The sequence below is a fragment of the Fomitiporia mediterranea genome (genome assembly GCF_000271605.1).
Source record: "Fomitiporia mediterranea MF3/22 unplaced genomic scaffold FOMMEscaffold_3, whole genome shotgun sequence".
Taxonomy (NCBI): Eukaryota; Fungi; Basidiomycota; class Agaricomycetes; order Hymenochaetales; family Hymenochaetaceae; genus Fomitiporia; species Fomitiporia mediterranea.
In genome coordinates this window covers 1,591,836-1,611,717 of record NW_006760388.1, presented here as the reverse complement: position 1 = coordinate 1,611,717, position 19,882 = coordinate 1,591,836, and the positions used below count along the sequence as shown (strand labels likewise).

The 19,882-nt window shown below is 46.7% G+C and overlaps 6 protein-coding genes across 6 annotated transcripts; 4 read left to right on the top strand and 2 right to left on the bottom strand.

The window, feature by feature from the left end:
• Window positions 1–965: 965 nt before the first annotated feature.
• On the top strand, window positions 966–3,381 carry FOMMEDRAFT_17898 (uncharacterized protein). Its single transcript, XM_007263716.1, has 4 exons — window positions 966–1,274; window positions 1,334–2,185; window positions 2,300–2,383; window positions 2,573–3,381. Exons 1-4 carry the CDS (start codon window positions 1,029–1,031, stop codon window positions 2,654–2,656), a joined length of 1,266 nt encoding a protein of 421 aa, XP_007263778.1. The 5' UTR covers window positions 966–1,028; the 3' UTR covers window positions 2,657–3,381.
• Window positions 3,382–3,595: 214 nt separating this feature from the next.
• On the bottom strand, window positions 3,596–6,629 carry FOMMEDRAFT_166003 (uncharacterized protein). The gene is made up of 12 exons (XM_007263715.1): window positions 6,497–6,629; window positions 6,334–6,368; window positions 6,103–6,269; window positions 5,923–6,039; window positions 5,758–5,855; window positions 5,615–5,688; window positions 5,544–5,551; window positions 5,344–5,484; window positions 5,225–5,240; window positions 5,130–5,172; window positions 5,019–5,077; window positions 3,596–4,956 (listed from the first exon to the last, which is right to left on the bottom strand). The coding sequence occupies exons 6-12, from the start codon at window positions 5,623–5,625 to the stop codon at window positions 4,041–4,043; spliced, it is 1,194 nt and encodes a 397-aa protein (XP_007263777.1). The 5' UTR covers window positions 5,626–5,688; window positions 5,758–5,855; window positions 5,923–6,039; window positions 6,103–6,269; window positions 6,334–6,368; window positions 6,497–6,629; the 3' UTR covers window positions 3,596–4,040.
• Window positions 6,630–10,343: 3,714 nt separating this feature from the next.
• Window positions 10,344–11,758, bottom strand: FOMMEDRAFT_139017 (uncharacterized protein). Its single transcript, XM_007263714.1, has 6 exons — window positions 11,577–11,758; window positions 11,326–11,464; window positions 11,192–11,244; window positions 10,893–11,135; window positions 10,682–10,835; window positions 10,344–10,623 (listed from the first exon to the last, which is right to left on the bottom strand). The coding sequence occupies exons 1-6, from the start codon at window positions 11,752–11,754 to the stop codon at window positions 10,554–10,556; spliced, it is 837 nt and encodes a 278-aa protein (XP_007263776.1). The 5' UTR covers window positions 11,755–11,758; the 3' UTR covers window positions 10,344–10,553.
• Window positions 11,759–12,456: 698 nt separating this feature from the next.
• On the top strand, window positions 12,457–13,513 carry FOMMEDRAFT_26503 (uncharacterized protein; the record flags this gene model as incomplete). The annotated part of the gene is made up of 5 exons (XM_007263713.1): window positions 12,457–12,659; window positions 12,690–13,011; window positions 13,067–13,117; window positions 13,172–13,275; window positions 13,465–13,513. The coding sequence occupies 5 exons, from the start codon at window positions 12,457–12,459 to the stop codon at window positions 13,511–13,513; spliced, it is 729 nt and encodes a 242-aa protein (XP_007263775.1).
• A 2,641-nt stretch (window positions 13,514–16,154) lies between these two features.
• FOMMEDRAFT_103763 (uncharacterized protein) lies at window positions 16,155–17,339 on the top strand. The gene is made up of 3 exons (XM_007263712.1): window positions 16,155–16,251; window positions 16,307–16,689; window positions 16,752–17,339. The coding sequence occupies exons 1-3, from the start codon at window positions 16,218–16,220 to the stop codon at window positions 17,058–17,060; spliced, it is 726 nt and encodes a 241-aa protein (XP_007263774.1). The 5' UTR covers window positions 16,155–16,217; the 3' UTR covers window positions 17,061–17,339.
• Window positions 17,340–19,035: 1,696 nt separating this feature from the next.
• Window positions 19,036–19,877, top strand: FOMMEDRAFT_152955 (uncharacterized protein; the record flags this gene model as incomplete). The annotated part of the gene is made up of 2 exons (XM_007263711.1): window positions 19,036–19,519; window positions 19,556–19,877. Coding segments are annotated over 2 exons (806 nt in total), but the record flags the coding sequence as incomplete, so codon positions are not given.
• Window positions 19,878–19,882: the final 5 nt, after the last annotated feature.

Genomic DNA, 19,882 nt, shown 5'->3' with positions numbered 1-19,882 from the left:
TTCCCTCTCTAGGAGAGCTGCGCAATTCTTGTGACTTCTTAGACTTCTTGTTCGTGCCGCGGCCGGATTGGAGCCGTTTCGCCTCTGGTCTTGTGCGTTCGAGTGCGTCATTGCCGTACGAGCCCAATGACCTAACATGAGGACAATACTGGAGCGAATTTGTGTAATGAATGTCCAACGCCCTTGCGGAGCTTGAGGGTGTAACGCGTCTTGAGGGTAAATCGATCTCCATACCGGAAACGGTGTAAAACGTCCGCATTGCTTTATAATGCGGTATTAAATGCATTTTACGAAGGTCTTCTCACCCGATTTTGACGATGCCTTTGACCCTTTTCGGCGGACATTGCTGTTCTGGGCTGCGCAAACCCACACCCCAAACTTTCCGAACGAGCATTAAAGTGGACAAGTCGGCATTAGCGGATCCTCTGGGCGAAATGTGTCGATCACTGTGGCTGGACGTGCGTTTATACTGACAATTAGACTTTTGAGTCCAGTCTAATTCATGCCAAATTCCAACTGTCCAGTCCAAAATCAAAATTACGAATGACTTTCTGGGGACGTCAAGGAAGCAAAAACGCAAGCTCGCCACCATCAGAGACAAAACTCGGAAGTAAGATCAACAGGCAAGCAGACAATCTTACATACGTACTTTAGATGCCGAGGGGGTCTTCTCAGGCAATACAGGGAAGGAGCCGAATACGCCGCGCAGGATGAATTACCAAATTGCGCTTCTGAGTGAGCGTCGTGTTTTGCGCCGATTGATCGTCCTTGCGTGTATTGGGTGCTTTCTCATGCCCGAACGTACCGTCAAAAACGTGCTTCTCGTAAAAATGGAACTCACACTGTCCCTTCTTTCTCGCAGAAGTGCATCGCCTTCTCGCAAGGCCAGATCCTCCCAAATAACGCCTAGCCGCCCAAACAGTCCACTTTAAAAGCAAATGCCGTTCACCGCCCAACCAATTTTTGACTCTCCCGTGTCCCGACACTCTCCCAAAACCTAAGTGTCGACCATCCATACTCCATCTACTATGAAACGTAGCGGGTCTCAATCATCGGGATCCTCACGCTCAGCAGCCTACACGGAGAGGAACATGTTTCCCTCGTATGAGGACCTTTTCTATCAACCACCAGTGCCTGACGTAGACCAAGAGCCGAAAGTGATGAATGGGTTTCTGCATGATGATGACGAAGAAGGTACAATCCGTGATTTCCTTGACGAGATGCGCGACTGGTACTTGGAGCAGTCGGAGGAGTCTGTGAGCCGCTTTCAAAAGGTCAGGATCCACTCCCATGAGACGAACACTGTTTCCAATGTTGACTGGGTCATCCCTAGCCATTGCCTCCTCCTCCAGTGGAAGAGTCAGACGACGAAGACGCAATCCGGAAGCCATTTGGTGCAGCTCGTGCATTGCGAAAAAGAATAGCAGAATCGAATGAACATTTTCCAACGATAAATTCGACGTCTCCGTTACGCCTGAAAACGTCCACACCATCCACACCGTCTACGTTCTCAACAGAACCAAAGACTCCAACGCTCGCGGTTCCTTTTAGGCCATTTGCAGATGTTCCACAATCACCCATCTCAGAGGTATCTGTGGTTTCGCCTTATGTTTCACAGCCTCTTCAATCTTCTGTGCGAGCACGATCATCCTCTTTGTCGGCTCTGAAAGCTTCTCGATCGGAAATGCACCTCCGCCGACCACCACCATTAAAGCCTTCTTCAAAGTCATTGGGTGCGGTAAACGATCATGTCCTCCTGCATCCCGGTTTCAACAAATCTTTCTCGGCTCCTAATACCCCAACGGCCGCAGAATTTATGCAAGCAAAGGCCGAGAGACAACTACATGCACCCAATGTGCGCCATTTACCGTATGGTAACCCGTCAAATCATTTGGGTCCTGTGGATTCACGCTTGCGTGCCGCTACCTCATGTTGGTCATTATCGACCGCTGCACAAGATGACAATTCGCCTCCGAGTCCGCTTTCTCCTGTTCAGCCGGAGACACCTCGGAAGGGTCTTCCACGATCGCCTTCACGTTTAGGTCTGAACTTAAGCTTCTCAAAGTTTGATTTCACGAAACTTGTGCGCTTCCCGTCTCGCAGCAGTAACAAGAAGCGGCTCGTAATCAAGGGTGTAGCGTCGGGCGCAGAAGCCGCCGTTCAGAGCGTCAAGCAATGGTGTGAGGTAAGTTACCTTGCGGTGAGTCAACTTCGAGGAAGGCCAGTTGGTCTCGAAGTGGCGCTCCACCAAAAGTTTTCTTGTTTAATTTTTTTCCGGTCTTAATTAACGCCTTTCTAGGTATATGGCGCTGTTGACCGACTATCCCAAAAAGCTAACGGCGAGATTCACGTTCATTTCCGCAATCGTGCTGTCGCTGATAGAGTGAGTTTACACCAAATTTACCACGGTTGCCCTCGCAACCCTGGGCCTCGAGGCACTGTTTTGACTGACTTTTGCTCCGTTTCTTCCGCTATTACCATCCGCGCTATTCGTAAATTCGCTCCTACCGCTCAATGGCCTGGTCTCCGTCGCCGCGATCATCTACGGTATCACGTGTTGAAAATGGGGTAGGTGTGCCGCACTCACACGAACGTAATAATTCCTGAGGTCGGCATCGTCTCGCTGACCTATGCGAGCGGGGGCAAGCAAAAGTAGCTTGTCATCATCCTTGTCGGGTCCCGGAATCGACTCGAATCAGCACCCAATCCCGCTTCTAGTTTCGCAGCCGATTCAGCAGTTATGGATTTCGTTTCCCTGAGGGCTTACCTGCTTCCGTCTATTTCCGCACCCTTGTTTTGTGTCCCTCTGACGTAATTCTGTATACGTGGAGGTGTACTCCATTGGATTCACTCGTCTGGCTCAATCCGAATTAACCTTCGGTTCATTTAGCCTTCCTTGCATAGACATTACCGTCTCAACTCACTCATTACCACTCCTTTCCTGGTTTTTGCATGTACCTATTGGCGGTCCGAGACGCCCTCCGATCGATATTCTTCCCTTCTCTTCCTTAGCCGTCCTCGGCTTCAGTCCATTCTTTCATCTTTCAATCTTCACATCTTACCAACACTCGTTTCAATGCTTCTCCTTTGTTCTCTTGTTGTAAGGTGGAGCTGGGCACCTCGGACGCTGTTTGAGACATGCGGACGCTGTACTGTCCATCTTTTAGACTCCCGTCCATTGTTTCCCCCTTGACGCATCTAAATTCTCCAACATTATACACTAGGCACTGCTGGCGCCAGTGCACGGAACCCTTGACTGTTGTACGTGGAGCGCGGGGACGACTCCACTTGCTGGAGACCAAAAAAATTACTACTAGGATGTATAAGGAATCCTGTTGTATGTATAGCGAGCAATGTAGTAGTAAAGTATCAAAAGGCCCTGTATAATTGCCATCCACAATAGACACAATCATACACTTTGACAGCCTTCCTCTGTTTTGTATTGCATTAGAAGCCTCTAATGAAGCGAGCTCGACTTAAACAAGCACATACAATAACGAGTGACTTTCTTCGATGCACCGCCAATCCCGGTTTCAGCGTTCATCGATTACAAGCTTGGTTCTAAGTGAGCGTTAACAGCGTTAATAATGGGAGAGTTCATCGCGCTTGCGGCATAATAGGATTTTTAGTACCATATTACATCCGAATCCAAGTCCCGAAGAATTGGAAAAACAAATTAATCATGCTAGCAAGAAAGGGCCCATGCAAAATGAAGCTTCGTAAATAGTCGTATCCCAAGAAATCTACACTTCCAAGTCCAGGACAAGATGGATTGAAACGACTCAATTGCTTATAATACAAAGTTGCGGCAAGAAGGAGAGCAGAAGCGACCGAGGACGGGGATGAAGGGAAAGGCACATGTGTGCTCGGAACTTCGCGCAGTTTACTCTGCAAAAGCGGAAGAACAGGCAGAGTTCAGTCATCGAATCTATTCAATCGAGGTACAGGCAGCCGCCGAGCGTACGTTATGCCTTCGGGCGGAGATGGCGGAAAGCAGGCATTTAGGGGAGCTTGAAAGGCAGTTGTTTTTATGGCATTTTTCAGGTATCGGGAAGCGAATGAGGCGCTCGTCGATAATGGTCGTGGTACAGATCGTGATCATAGCTGCCTTCTGGTCTTGTCTGTCGCTTGAAACTTGACATTTCAATTGCCTCATCGGTACCTGCCGAATGAAAGTGCATTCGCTGTCGTGCTCGTTCCCTGTTCCCACTTGATCCCCGCTCTACATTCCCGTCCCAGTCTTCGCTTCTGCTCATCGTTATGAACGCAAGATCTCGAGCACGGTCAGGTGATATGGGGGACGTTGGATGCGGAGAGACTAGCGTTGTTGGCTGATCGAGTGCCGGTGCTATTGATCGTGACGTGGCAGGAGACAGCGGGGAGAGTAACTGAGGACTGCGCTCGCCAGAGGGTAAGAGGCCTAGATGTGACTCCACTGCCGTCGTAGGGCTCAGAAGCCCGTCCATCCGGTGTCTCCCTGCTGTAGACGATGAAGCAGTGTTCGCAGATTGGTCCCACGTGAGCTTTGATTGCCTGGTTCGGTCAATTCTACTCATGCCAGAGTCTGCTCCAGAACCCGATCCGGAGGGCGAGCCAGCAATCGTTCCTGTTCCAGATGATGACCCAGGATCGCTCAGCATCGAACGGCCGCTATATTTCGATCGTGAAGTGATCCCCGAGCGTGTACTTCGCGATTGCAGCTCATATAGCTCATCTGACTCTTCACCACTGTAGCCATAATAGTTCTCGCTTCCATCACGGGCATGGAAGCTACCAACACTTTCGTAGTCAAGATCAGCAGTAAGGTTGCCAATAATACGGGAAGTGAATATGAGATTTGTGTCTGTCAGCGTTGGTATCGTCGAAGAGCGGGATCGAGATGCACTGCGACGGTTATATTGAACCGATTCCTCGCGAAGGTTGAGTAGCAAGCGAGAGATCATTGTCACAGAGATTCTGCATGAACATAAACACAATACTTAGGTCCTTTCTCGAAAGTCTGTTGTGAATTATCTTACACATTAGCAAGAATGGAGTTGGTGCCAGTAGCAGACGCAAAGAACGAATTTCGGATCCTCTGTGATGATACTGATTAGATTGTACTCAAGATAATGAATTAGAGCACGTACTATTGACAAAATATAATTCGCGGCATTGACAATAGACATGACACTGATAGACGATAAGATCTGCTGAGCTACACCTCAAAAAACGATATACTCACAGAAAGTATATGCTTCCTGCAAGAGGACAATATCAGTCAGTATTGTATATGGTAAAACGGAGGAGAATATCATTCGAATGGATTATCTGATTGGAAGGAATCTAATTGTATGAACGCACCATCCCGCATGAGAAGAAAAGTTAAATCTGAGTGCATGCGCATCCTTGAATGGGCCTTCGCATATTGATATGTGCGCGCTATAGTAAGGCCAAAAACAACAATATCAAAGATGAACGTCATAATCCAGGTAAATCTCAAGCCTGTTTAGAGCACCACGGTAAGTGGAGAAAAATAATAACTTTCGATAGGAAGCACGCACCAAATTCGCTAAACAGAAAAATAAGCAGTTAGAGAATACGTTAAGGTGGGGATGCAGTAAACAGGCCATACTGAAATAACATGGGGACACAGACAACTATTGGCCTGAAATTTAATAGTTCACCCTCCACAGAACTGGTTGACCACTTTATATGCAAGTAAAAAATTCCAACAGTCGTGAATAACGATTCTAAACCAGTTTGAAAAGTACGCACTCCACCTACTGCCACGGAAGCTGCGCCGAATAGACCAGTGACGATCAAAACCCACAATGTCCTTCCATACAGCGCATAAGTTCGCAGAATTAGTATAACTATATACAAGAATATAAGCATTAGGAACGTCGACGGAGGTAAATACTACCAGTGAATGAAACGCACTCGCTGCAATGAGGTTGCTGATCAGGCCCAAGGCACCGATAAATGGAGCAAATTTCTTGCATCTTAAGCCGCATGGTCAGATTAATCGCTGGTACTGTTGCTCTAATGTCAAGCTTACTGCTACAAGTGAGCCAAGTGAGTAATACAGCACTGTTAGTTAAAAACACAGGCGGTACGCACTGCAATATTCCATGGAGGATCGAACAAGCCCAATACCACGGGTATATACCCGAAGAAGGGGACATATCGATTCAAAAGAAAGAGAAACGATGCGCCAGTGAAGCGCGTACACCAGACTCTTTGGACCTCGAGTGGAAATGTGATCACATGATCAAAATACAGAAGCGCTGGAAAATGAACCTCGACGATGAATTCACGCTCGGTAAATTAATGACAGATGTAAAGACCTACTTATTGATGCAATAACATAGTATTTAACGAAAAATCTGGAATGCGATTGGAGGATCGACCAGGCGAAAAGGAGAAAAAAAGCGATGAGGCACAGCTGTCAGCCAAGCTTTCATGCATGCAAATGCCACGCGACTTGCGTGCGAAACAAGGGAGATAGACTCACATGTTTGTAAGTACGTCAGAGAGGAAGTTGTCCCGCACCCAGAGCCCGACGCCGTTCTCGCTGTGTGCATGAGTGGACAGCAGAGCGAACCCGGCGTCGTCGAGGACGACGCCGGTATCAATCATGATGGGGGGTGCATGAGTGAGATGCGGTCATGATTGCGGACAAAATGGCTCTTGCAAATGTTTATAGCTGCACGTGTCGAACTTTCGATATAGAGCGTTTATAACAGGCTTCTCACGCGAGGACCACGTTCCACTGCAATGTCCTAGCGCCACGGTGAATAGGAAGAAGAATTGCCGAGATCAACAGATTCTGCCATTATCGACCCTGGCTTGGTTCCGTCGTCTCAAATGTCTGGAAGATCTACCGGATGTCGCGTATGTTGCAGAATAGATCCGCTAGCTATGTCGATTCTTTGCCTTGCCAGAGAGCCCAACTCACTCTCAAGCACGTCGCTCACTTTTCTATCTCAAATCGTGGTGCAATATTCAACGAGATTTCGACAGCCCCTAGAGATTTCTCCAGTCAAATACCATCGCAACCCTAATAATATGGCGTGCCTGTAGGTATTTACTCAATCGTGCCTGACTGCCGTGATGGCCCTCGTTATCTGTGAGTATTAGTATCGTGTATGGTGGAAACTCCTTTTTTTTACAATGATACATATGAGCGGCGGTAAAGTGAAAGTATACAAAATGTTTGCGAAATCCCAAGCGTATTAGCAATGATCAGCATTTCTGTATCAGGAGATGTTTCATGGCTTCGACTGTTATATTAAAGTGATATGATTTCCGAAGATACCCGCCCATATGGAGCGTACACTTAATATATCTCGGAAACAAATGTTGTACTACGCGATGCAGTCATTTATTCGGTGATGCACTTCAGTGCAAATTCCAGATAAACGGCTACTGCATTATGCATATTTCAATGAAAGTATTGTTATTAGCATGTATCATTGCCCAAACCATACCAGAGTCAACCTGTACTGTCTTCAAAGCTTTCGAACGCGATAATACTACCTATTTGAACTTAAAACTCATTAACCTCGATAGATGCGAGTCTACACCACTCCCATGCTGAGCATATCAAGGGATATCCTTCTTTGCATCAAATATATCATAAACTCAAATGCAGCCGTGGTTATTACAACGGGACTGATCTACTGATCGTAGGAATGCAACAACAGAAGACCAAGGCAAGAACATTGTGGGGTATTGTTTCCAATTTCGGACGTAGTAAACTTGGCGCCTACAAGAATACTATTACTGAGCAGGGGAGTTTGAGACACGCTGAAATGAATCACATTTGGTGAAAATAAAGTGCACGTCTAGGTGGTTTCTTACTTTAACACAGACCTCAAGCTCCGGCTTGATTTAATAACGCTTCAGGTCAACTGTAATACAAGGGCCAAATATAGTCTGTGTATTTCCCATAAGAAACACATGTTCTGCAGTAGAGCCGTACGCACTCGTTTGTGTTGGTTTTAAGAAATGCGAAAACATTGTGAAGTATGAGATATGACTACTCGGAAGAAGTAAGCAGCCCCTGCCACAAACTTGTATCAGCTATAAATAGCATTATCCTAGAGAACGAATAAGACCTGCGACATCAGAATGTAAAACGGCCGCCAGTGTTTTGCTTTTTGTTACAGCCGCAAATAAACTAATCCTGGAGCCACCGGCTTCTTGTGTTGTTCCACGGCCTGTGCTTAGGAAGTCCGCGCTGATTGCTTGTGCTGAGCGACTCTACTGAATATGTCACCTTCGGAGCTCTTCTTTTTAACTATTGAAAGTATGGAGGTCAGGACCCGTCTACGGTATTCATCGATGAGAAGCGTGTAAGGGCATCGCCATTCAGCAAGAAAGTATACTTTTCCCACAAACTTATCCGGATTCTGTGGAGTTTTCCCTTCTGTTCTTGCTGTATTTAAGATACTACTTGAAACTTTATCTCATCCGCGGCGGTTGCCTTAGACGCGGTCAAGCTGCCGCGGAATCGTGGATCTGTAAAGCATACAATAGGTTTATGTTGACTAAGTTAAGAAGGGAGAAGAGGTTTCTGTGGCCCTTCTTTCCAGATGGGCTGAAAACAAGTGAGTTTGCGAGATAGTAACGCATAGTGCAAGGCTTTCTGCTTTAAACATTAACCGACTTTTCAATCCCACATCATTTGCTCTTCAAGCCACTAGCAGCTCACGGACATCGGCACTTTCGACGGTACCTAAGGCTATGCTTAGGCTCAACGGGGCCTAACACAGAGTTTGATATTATACTGAATCACAACAGAATGTGCTGCTTGTTATCATATGAAGTTCCCTTGTATTTATATATATCGCCAGTGCGGAGAAAGCTTTAGCATCGCAGAGATCCCTTCGTACAGGAAATTGCCGTTCTGTGGAACTCATGGATGTACTATCCCCAACGGATCCATTGAACCTAACGCCTGCACGATATACCGGTCTTTACAGCCATGACTATCGACATCTATCCAAGTGAGGCGCCAGAGTGCTCCAAATAGTCAGCGTAGATTCATAAGAACCGATAGGTCCGACAGCCACGATGTAAATCAACTAGCCTCTTGGAGCTTTCAATCGACTCCGCCCTCGGTTCACCTTAGTGAGCATCGGAGCCTTGCATATTTGACTGTACAAGTCTGGACACTTCCGCAGATGTATGGGCCTTTGCTCCCAAGTTTGGGCGGTGTCATTCTCAAGAGCTTATACTCTGACACGACTAATTATTGGTCACCTTGACTTTAAAGTTGCAGATTTCGGGCAAGACAAAGTTGCTGCGCCATCGATAAAGCTATAAGCGTGAGATAGAAGTATTTCACTTCTCCTTAATCGAATAACTGACCTGGTCTAAGACTCATTATGTCCAAATTATGAAGGCACGTCGCCAGACCAGCTCCATTCTCCATCGCTCGTTCGTCTACTCCATTCTAATATAATACAATGCTTCCGGAGATAGATGGCAGAGCCGAGACGAGGCCTCGGAAACTAAGGGACGATTAAATTGTGCGGAAACACACAAAGCCGTACCCCCTCTGTGCTAGTCTGCTTTGAAGAACACGAGACGCCGCAATAGCATAGCCTAGACAATGTCCAAGTGTATCACGTCACTAATTAAACCCGCTGGGTACGGTCAATGAGTGTGATAATCAAGTCTCGATATAAGCGATGGGAAAGGTCGCATCGCATTCCTCGGTACGCACACCGGAATGCGTTATTCAAATAGCGCCCGAACCTTGCAGCTTACTCTTCGAGTTATATGTAGGATACTGAGCTGTAGAGTACTTAAGGTTGCAACTGAGATCAGTGGCTCTCTTGTTGAAAAAAAGTATCAGTAGGTTGACAAAGGTAGCACAAAATTTTGGCCAATCTGGCTGACAGTCAGCATCGTGTAGACGAGGCACCCTTCAGGAGACCCACACAACCCGTAATTTAGTGTACCAACATGCCTAGTCCATTCCTTTGTGAGATAAGCTTGAGGTGGAAATGTTACGTTTGGTCCGCCCATCTGATGGATCTGTATCATAGACCCGAGGAGATTACTTGCCAGATGTCGGAAGACAAACCCGTCAGTGCGAAAGGTTGGAAGCCAAGAGCAAAACATCTCCGCACTGCCAGATGAACTGAAAAGAAAGTAGTGATCATACCCGTAGGAAGCCACCGCAGCAGCGCATTCCAGAACTAAGGCCTGCAATCGCGGGTCAACTTGCAGCATTGAGGATTCATTCGTTTTGGACTCTAACCAACTGAACTCTGCGCCAAATCACGTCTCGGGCGCAATCAGACGGTGCTTGGGAAAGACCTGATACACACTACAGTGGAATATGCATAGTTACTTCTGTCGCAACTGTAAACGGCAACGTTTCAGTTTCGAAGCCCGCACAAATTGCGAACTGTCTGTTGCTATAAAGGAGTTGACCAATCTTCAGAACGCAAAGTTACTTTAACGTATTGCAGATCCCGAACGCCGTTCCTCAAGAGAAATCTGTTATAAGACAGTGGCCAGAAGCAAAGTTGCTATTGCATTCATGCAGACGGTATTTAAGGCAAGTTACGGCCAGCGTTTATGGCATTGGCTACTTGGCTAGTGTTTGGTCGATTAAACGCATATCTACATTACAGGACGGCATTCAGAGATAGACGGTTATAAACGCTAACACGGGACTAACCGTTCGTATGACTCCAAATATAAATCTTCCGTACTTGTCGTGGCCCTAAATGCTGGGTGCGAGATTAGTCTTGCGATCCACCGCTTGAAGCGATCGCTCGGAGGAAGTTCAAACGCGCGGTAATGCTTCAGCACGTTCGTCGCACGAAATAACCCTTCACATCGAAATCACTTATGACAGCGATTGGTACCAAGCAAAGCGGTGGACGTACAAGGACCAGCCATGACATCCGTAAGACTCAGTATTCCATCTTCTCTCCAAAGTCCGCAAGCTATTCCGCCGACCTCATGGTCCGCCCTTTCAAGAAGAGATGCCAGACGTTCAAGGGAAAGGACAAATTCCTTCGCTCCGGCGACTATCGCATCTTCACTCTGGGCCTGCAAATAGCGATAGAACGCTGGTATGAGGTTCCGGTTGACATGATCGCATTGCAGCCTCACGAGCGCGCGGGCATCTTGATGTGTAACAACCATCAATCCTCCTCTAAATGTGGAACGAAGGCATTCTCACATGGCTCCTGTTTCGGAGGAAGAAGACTTTTCCCGCCAACTGCTGCTGCGGAGCTGTTACTCAGAGATGGCACTCAGTTAGATCCAGTGTGTTACACTAGTGTATGGATCTAACGGAGAGCGAAAGAGCCTTACTCTTCTAGGTATTCGAGAATCACCGTACTCTCGTTCAAGCTCCTGACTGGATCAGTGTTCTCAATTCTAAGGCCCGGTACGAGGCCTTTCGGGGAGACCTGAAGAAGTTCCGCTGGTTTTCTGTAAGGGTCCACTTCATCTGGGTGATTGCCGTACTTTAGTAGCGACAAGTATACAATTCAACGCATCTTACAATACTAGCGGTGAAAAGAAAAAGTCAAGGTAAAGCCGTTGTCACGCCAGGGTCATGCTCACGCGATAAGGTATTTGTAAGTACTCCAGTGCCACCCAAACACGCTGAACAAAGGGGCAAAAACAGGCTGCGAAGAAGGTGATATCTTGCGGCGAGCTATGCTGATGAACAGTCTGCAGGGCGTCTCCTGTGCAGGATAGATGGTACTGTTTCCCCGTGTCTTCCTTATGGGCCATGGTTATGGGCGGTGGAGGATAAGGGCGACTGGTTGTACTGACGACAACAGGATGTTGTAGTACGTACGTGAGTTTCCATTGTGGTAAATTGGAGACGATCCACCCAAATCGTCACCGATGCGTACGTAATTAGCCAGAAACAGATTTTTAACTTTTCGGGTAAACGGAGCTGTCTTCTGCTCAAATCTGGCACAGGTGTAGAGATCTCGCCTCTGTAAATGGCACCGACGTGTACTATGTAGACAGCAGCCTAGTGCTGGCTGGTTCCGTGACTGATCGCAATGCGAGTATAACTCTCCAATCCGACGCTCCCGCATCTCCGATTCCATCTTCGCATGGACTCCGCGGCGTTGCCTCCGGCCAGTCCATTCCTTTGCAATCCATATCTATCCGCTTAACCAGGACCGGCCGGAGGCGATGCCCTCGCCTTGCCCAATCCTATAAAGTCGTTCTGTTGTTTACCCCTGCAGAATCCAGTGACTCTGTCCACCCGGTCCTTCACATTAGCTCTGTTCCTCTATTATGTTGCCCCCCGCCGTCTCGGTTCGCCAGCTCTCGCCCCAGACTACAACAGGCATGCTTCCAAGCTTTTATCGTTTGGATACATTCTCTAACAGTCGCCCTTCTTAAAAAGCATATGAAAAGGGCCGAATTGCACAAATTATGCTTTCAGCATGCAGAGGAGGTAGTAACAATCACACAATGTTAACGAGCTTGTTTATTCATTCGATTAAAGACCTTCAAATGGCTGCACTGACTGGGGGTCGTACTGGGCTCGAGCCGGCTCTTGTTCAGTATCAAGTAGAACTCTGCCTACAACAAGGCGAAATTTACGTTGCTGGTCAAGATAATAATGTCGATGCTGTTTTACTCGCCTATGCTCCAGGACAAGATACTCTTGAGAGGTGAGCAAACTGCCTCGAACCCACGGCTAGGCCTCACGATTTCCATGTTGTACGCTCAAGCTCTTCTCCACTTCCCGGTCCGCTCTCCGACTATCTCTCAAAATTGTCACCGGAAATGCAGCAATGGTGGACCGCTCATGTTTGTTGCTTTCCCCTCCCCCATATCTCTATCCTTGCTAATGCCTTGCGGTCCACACTCAAGTTCCAACCCAAGTTTTCCGAGTTAACGAACATGGCACTCGGTTCCCAAGAAGGACGAAAAGCTGCATGGTATATTAAGACGATTGCTGTTCACCCGGATAAACAACGCAGTGGTATTGCCCGCCAGCTCCTGGAGACAGTGCTCAAGAAGGTGTGCAAAGCTTTGTGGAGGATCCCCCTCTCCCTTTGACTGACTACTTCAACAGGCGAACGCGTCGGGTCGGAAAGCATGCCTCGAGGTCAACAACGACAGCATGGTCAGCCCCACTCGCTTGTCTCGATGTTTAATTACTGATGCAGGGCTTCTCAAGGTTCGGTTCTTTTCGAAATTCGGTTTTCGTGTGCGAGCCACGAAGAATTTTGGGAGCTATCAAGGCGGTTTTATCCTTTTTCTGATGACGAAAGATCCTGCACGGTAAGCTAATCGTGTATAAGGTGCCGGTTTGAACGCATTGTGTGCTGTACATCAGCTATTTTATTACGTACATTATAATGGTAATCCCATGTATGAATACGCAGCGGAACAGCCTTTTTTTTCTCGTTTGCATGATCTTCATTACATTCATACGCTACTTACTTGATAAATATACTGTACGAATATCAGATATCCTGCTGTCGTCGTCGATATAACAGTACTAGTGACAATCTTTTGACAAATATGCCAAAATGGTTCCTAAAACAGTGCGTGCTCCACTACTGCTTTGCTCATGCCGACCGCCAAGCCGGTTTCCGACATGTCGAAAGCGAAATAAATACGAAGCACGAGGATCCAAGGCCGATTTACCCGAGAAAGTCAACACAAGTCTCACGCGAGCAGACTTAACATAGGACATAACCCGACTTGAGCAGAATTCCGTCTCTGTTATATATTCCGAAGCAATGCGCTTCTTCCGCCAACCTGATTCTTCTTCCGCTCACAGGTCCCACCGGCGACACACTCTTCGAATTTCAGGGACGTTGCGGCGCATGGGAAACAAGCGAAGCCTTCGATTATTAGCTCAGAAGCGTTACAGACAACATCATCTCATAAAGAGCACCAGTACATGATGTTCAGCACCTAGCTTGACCGAATCTGCGCTCTGCGCCAATTACATGGTCTATAGCTAGCGACAGATATGTCAAATATTCTCATGGCTTGCTATGGCTGCTTTCTACCTTGATCCGTCCATGGAAATACTCTATAGGTAATGATATCACCTTTTAGGAATCTTATCTTAGTACGTATATGCACGGAAGATCTTGTAGGGTACACGGTAGTCACCGTGCCTTGTCGTAATCGCGGTCTGTTGAAACATTTATGGCACATAGATCCTGAGCGCACATGCTTATTGGGCACATAACCTCCGCATTCTGAATGCATTAGGTCTGCGATGCTGCCCATGGGCGCCATGAAGAAGATAACGATTGTTTCTGAGACTATTTTAACTTTGACTCAGCCAAGGACGGTCCGGGAGAACTTCGAAACTGTGGTGCATACCGATTTCTACTCAGGCGCTCAGCAAGTCAATCTGACAAAAAGAGGTCCGAGGAAATAACGTCTGTGTATGCTTTGATCTCGGCATCTCGCATGAGGGCAGTTGTAGTTTCTAGATTTTCCTGTATAGTTCCGACGAATTGGTCATTGGGAATTCGAAGACAGAACGTAGCTGGCCGGGCTATACCAAAAGTAAGGCGCTGTAGAAAGCGATGTTGAAAGCGCGGCTGTTGGAAGCCCTTTCTCGCCGGAGTGTTAGGTACGAAGAAGGAAGAATCACACAGGAAGATAGAAGCATATATATGTGCTCGCATATCTCGGTAGCCATGCGATAGGGGGAGGGGACATGCATGATCCCGCGAAGCGAGTCTTCCACATGAACGCCTGAGAAGTCCGATGAATATGAGGTATCTATACGCTTGATATTGGTGAAATCACTAGCTAAAGTGCCTTCATCATAAGACACCGCGTACGGCCTCGTGGTCCCAAGACTACCTGCACATATTCAGGTGATTAGTATCGTACGTTGTGATATTATCATTTCAGGCCTAAGGTTTGTGTATCGAAAGGAGGATGGTCACTCGGGAACTAAACGAAGTCGGTTTGTAGTACTAGTAACACGTCCGCGGCGCTGTTTCTGTGGTTCTGATCTATTCTCTTGTTGATCAGATTATCCTGCCTCTACATGCGAAGGGAAACTTTAAGCTTGTCTTCAACGAGTCACTGCGGCAGAAACAACCAACTCAAATCTACGTACCACGCCCGAGGATCCGATGGACTTTGAGCGTGCATGACGCCGGGAAGTTGCGATGTAATCCAGGACATTCAGTGCAGCTGATGCGACATAGAAGCAACAATAGGACCAGATGTAGCAACGTAAGATGCCTGGTCACCAGCACATTACATGCTGAATATCCTATAATGATTTTTTTTGAGTACTGAAAGGAACCCGGTGGCATATGCAAAGTGCTAATTACGCTGGTTATGGGATGAAGACGTCCAAAACGGCAAAATTCGAACTTTCGTTTTGTGATGTCGAATACCTGCGGGAAGAACGGTCGCAGTAACTGTTCCATATTCCTGGGACAAGTTACGTCCTCATGAAGATATAAATAGCAGAACTGACTCCCTGCAATTACACGAGTTAGGTGTGAACTGATGGGACGAGAAAAATGGCCTGAATACGTTTGTCTGCTCGAGACTGTGGATAACTTGATTTAAGACTGCCATTTGACTACATGCTGACATGACTGCATTATAAAAGGCAGACTTTTGACTTTACTTAGATGGAACGAACTAGTAGAGGAAGCACCTACCTGGGCACATAGGCCAGTTTGTATCCATTGAACTGGTCATGGTTTTGGGTTCTGTTCGTCCCACCGTGTGTCACAAGAACAGTTCAGGTATTATGACGGTCACGGCACGCTCGTCATCAACTAGACAGTGCCATATGTATAATTCCTGAACGTATTTCGAATGGCTTATCAACGAGAAAGCCGAAACAAGAGGAACATAGACCCACTCCACTTTATGTAAGACATGTCCTTCAGCCAGCGACGATTTTTCTCTCTGCAAGTCGTGTAAACAACCGAATTAGTCCAGGGCTGAACGGTTAAAGGCAAAAGTGCGATCATTGAAGGTTAAATGCTGACGGTCAATCCTATCAGATCGCTTTATTGTTGTTTTGATGATACGCGCGGCTCGTGCCGAAGTTCATTGACCGGCGCCCATTAGCGGCTCCGATGAAGTCGTGCTTGTATAAATACTTTCCCATCAAAGAAGCACAGTTGAGTTGATATTTTGCTTTCAAACATTAGGTTGCTCACTCCCCATCATCATTGACAACCAGTGATCGAAGACAGTCGCTCTCGAACTACTTTAAGATGCAGATTATACTGACAGGCGCAACGGGAGCTGGTACGCCTCGATTCGTTCCTTCAGTTATTGCCACTTAACTCAAGCTTCTTCTCAGCTGGCCTCGAGGTCCTTCGAACGGCCATCGCAGACACGTCTATTACGAAAATCAGTGTTCTGTCACGGCGTCCCCTCCCCGATTCAATCCCACAATCGGATAAGGTCTCGTTTATTAAACATACAGACTTCACGACATACCCCCCTGAGGTCCTCAAGTCGCTGGAAGGGCATGGGGCTTGTGTTTGGGCGCTCGGGAAGACCTCTGCCGGAATGAACGAAGCTGACTACACGACTTTGACGTATGACTATCCTATGGCTGCTATCAAAGCCTTTGACTCGGCTGGAATCCGTGGCGAGGACGGCAAACTCAGATTCGTATACTTCAGTGGCGAAGGTGCGAAGCCCGACGGAAATGGTGGAGCCTTGTTTGCACGCGTAAAGGTGTGTAATTGTGCTCGTCGCGTTGTGTAATATTGACGGCGCATTACAACCACATTGCATAGGGTCGAGCCGAGAAAGACTTGGCTGCTTACGCTGCTGGGTCAACTGCCGTTCAGGTCTATAACATACGCCCGGGCTATTTCTTCCCCTCGAATCCTAAGGACGCAGCAACAGTCCGAAACGGTGGCGCACGTATAATGGATAAAGTCCTTGGTCCGACACTCAACTTTGCCTTGTCGTCCATGTACATAAAAATAGAAGACTTGGCGCGTTTTGCATTGGAAGCAGGAAAAGGACGCGCTGAGCCGGGTACGATTTCCAACGCATCGATGAAGGAGTACCTCAAGAAATGGAATACTGGGACGCAATAAAGCCTTCACACGGGCTCCACGCCCTTCCCCAACCAATGTATAGATCGGCTTGAGTTATATTGACCGTCCAATAGATGTACATAATCTCCCCTGCCCCATCTAATTATATCTCTGAAACTTGCTTAGAACGGGTTCCGTTCATGACCGAACCTAATTAACGTCTTCAGTGATGGTGGCACGAGTCTTATTATGCCAATACCTCAATATTTAAAACTCTATTATCTTAGCTTAGTTGTGTATGTATATGTGCATGAAACAGCATTAAAATATTTTGAAGTCATCTCTTAGCCACACTGGGCAAGTCTACCAGTACTACAGTGACTGAAGCATCTTCATGAGTGCTGTAGCTATCAGATGCATTTGATACCGGGGAATCACTGGGAAGGCCTAACAAGTCTAGTGTCGTCGTTAAGCTACTCTACATTTCCGTGAGACTCTGTGACCCACTGTTGGATTTTGCTAATTGCGCAGTTGTGCATATTTGCTTCTTCTAGTGTTCTAAAGATATTCCAGACGGTGCTTGGCTTGGGAAGGTATCGAGAGCCACTACAAGTTCGTCCGCGGAGCCACGCATTAACATTGAGCAGGTATGGAAATAGCAGATATCTTTTGGGGTGCGGCTTCCTTCATATTCGACATGTTATGGGCGCCCATACAGATTGTCTGGTTACAGATCTGCATCCCTGATTGTACTTTACGTGAGTAGGCCCCATAGATGCTGTGAAACCCCATACATATAGCAATACAGTTGCACAAAATGATCTGTTTCCATTGTATGTGCAAGGAAGTCCCCGAATGAACTGAAGAGCATGATCGATCAGCTACGAGGCTTGAGTGTAAATTCGGCAAGCTGAAATACTGTAGCCGCGCTCGATCGAAGACTTGTTCAGTTGAGACTGCACTGCATAGATATGGTTGTATCCAAAAATCTTTACTAAATATGTAGTATGTCATGATGCAAAGACACGCTTACATGCCTCTTTCGACTAGGTCGGATTTCCATGCTGTTATAAAACGAGCTCCGCCTTTGATACCTAGCTTGGTTTTATGCAATCGTCGGATAGGTGCAGCATATTGGTAATCCACACAAGCACACAGCGTCTACTTCTAAGACCGCATTGCTGTCAATATAGTGTCCATATAATCTGTCAGTTCCTTGGGTTCGCACGGCTGCCAAAACATAATGATGCTGACAGGAAACAAAGTGATTTGATTTTCTGGTGTAGAGCTCCCGGAAAGTAGCCCCTCAAGGCGCTTCAGCTGGTGAATAAAGGCTTGTCTAGAAACCAAGGTAGATGCAGCAATAGATGAAGGCTTGGCACTGTATGCAAAGCAGTTGCGTCCAACAATAATGTTGTCAGTAAGTTACCAAGCCACTGTGGCTCCAGAAAGCAAGACCAATTCAAGTTACGAGCAGGGTTGTTCCCAGTGTAGCATGTGCCTTTGCGGAATCAGATGTCACGGGAAGGACGGGGTGAATCGGAGTAAGAGAGGAGATTAGCGGGCCATGGTCAGTCTGAGAACGTATAAATCAACGTTAACTCGTGAGCTGTTTTCAGCGCCAGTACTAGTGGTCGTATACTACAGTTGAAAATACCTTATTGCATCACATCATAATGCATAAATTGAATATTGCATAGCTTTGTGCCTTATCCCGGCTTGGGATAAGGGAATTATGCACAAAAATAGCCTATTGCATATTGCATCAAGATTTGTGGGAAAATTATGCAAAATTAAGAGCATTTTGGGAAATTAGACTACTTTCTGAAGTGTTTTCTGCATCCAGAAGCTCCACATGTTGTTCTTTGACGTACTTCAATACAAAAATCATGTTTCCGATTGACATTTTATTGCTTACAATGTCTTCGATGTTGCCACAAGACCGAGACAACCGACACTCAGAAAAATGAAAGAAAATTAAGAAAAAATATATAAGTCTTAAACTTGACATGAAACATACAAAACACACATTCGTATGTCTGTAGGAAAGCTAAAGCAGACAAGAAAGGGGCCTTACAAAGTAAAGCCTGGTCCTAGACTTGGAGAATCGCAAAGGAAAGTGAAGTCCTCAGCTCAGATAAAGCGCGGGAGAATACACCTCACATGTGCTGACTGGCTTGAGGTTCTTAACTTCCGAGATGACCACCCAAATTTTACTCAAGGAGAAATCGTTAAGTACTTCAGTACTCGTTACAATCGTACCCTTGTCTTCACTCAATCTTCTCTCTGTCGAAACATTGCCCGCCGTCAAGAGCTTGAGTCTCGCGCAAAAAAAACCCCTACTGCCCTCTCAAGTAAACGTCCTCATATCGTTGCAAATCCACAAGTCGAACAGGCTCTAGTCATGTGGCAGCAGTCTATGGAAGCAAGAAACGAACTTGTTAACGGAGCAATGCTCATTGAAAAACGGGCCCGCTTCGAAAACGCATTCAATGTCCCTCAGGAAGAACGCTTGACCAGTCATGGATGGGTCCAATCATTTACACGAACGTAAGTTCTTGAATTTTATTCTTCACCGTGTCGATTGTATCTGACGACTCGACTTCAATGGCATCTTATTCTTCACCGTGTCAATCGTATCGGACGACTCGACTTCGATGGCATCTTATTCTTCACCGTGTCAATCGTATCGGACGACTCGACTTCGATGGCATCTTATTCTCACCGTGTCAATCGTATCGGACGACTCGACTTTCGATGGCATCTTATTCTTCACCGTGTCAATCGTATCGGACGACTCGACTTCGATGGCATCTTATTCTTCACCGTGTCAATCGTATTGGACGACTCGACTTCGATGGCATCTTATTCTTCACCGTGTC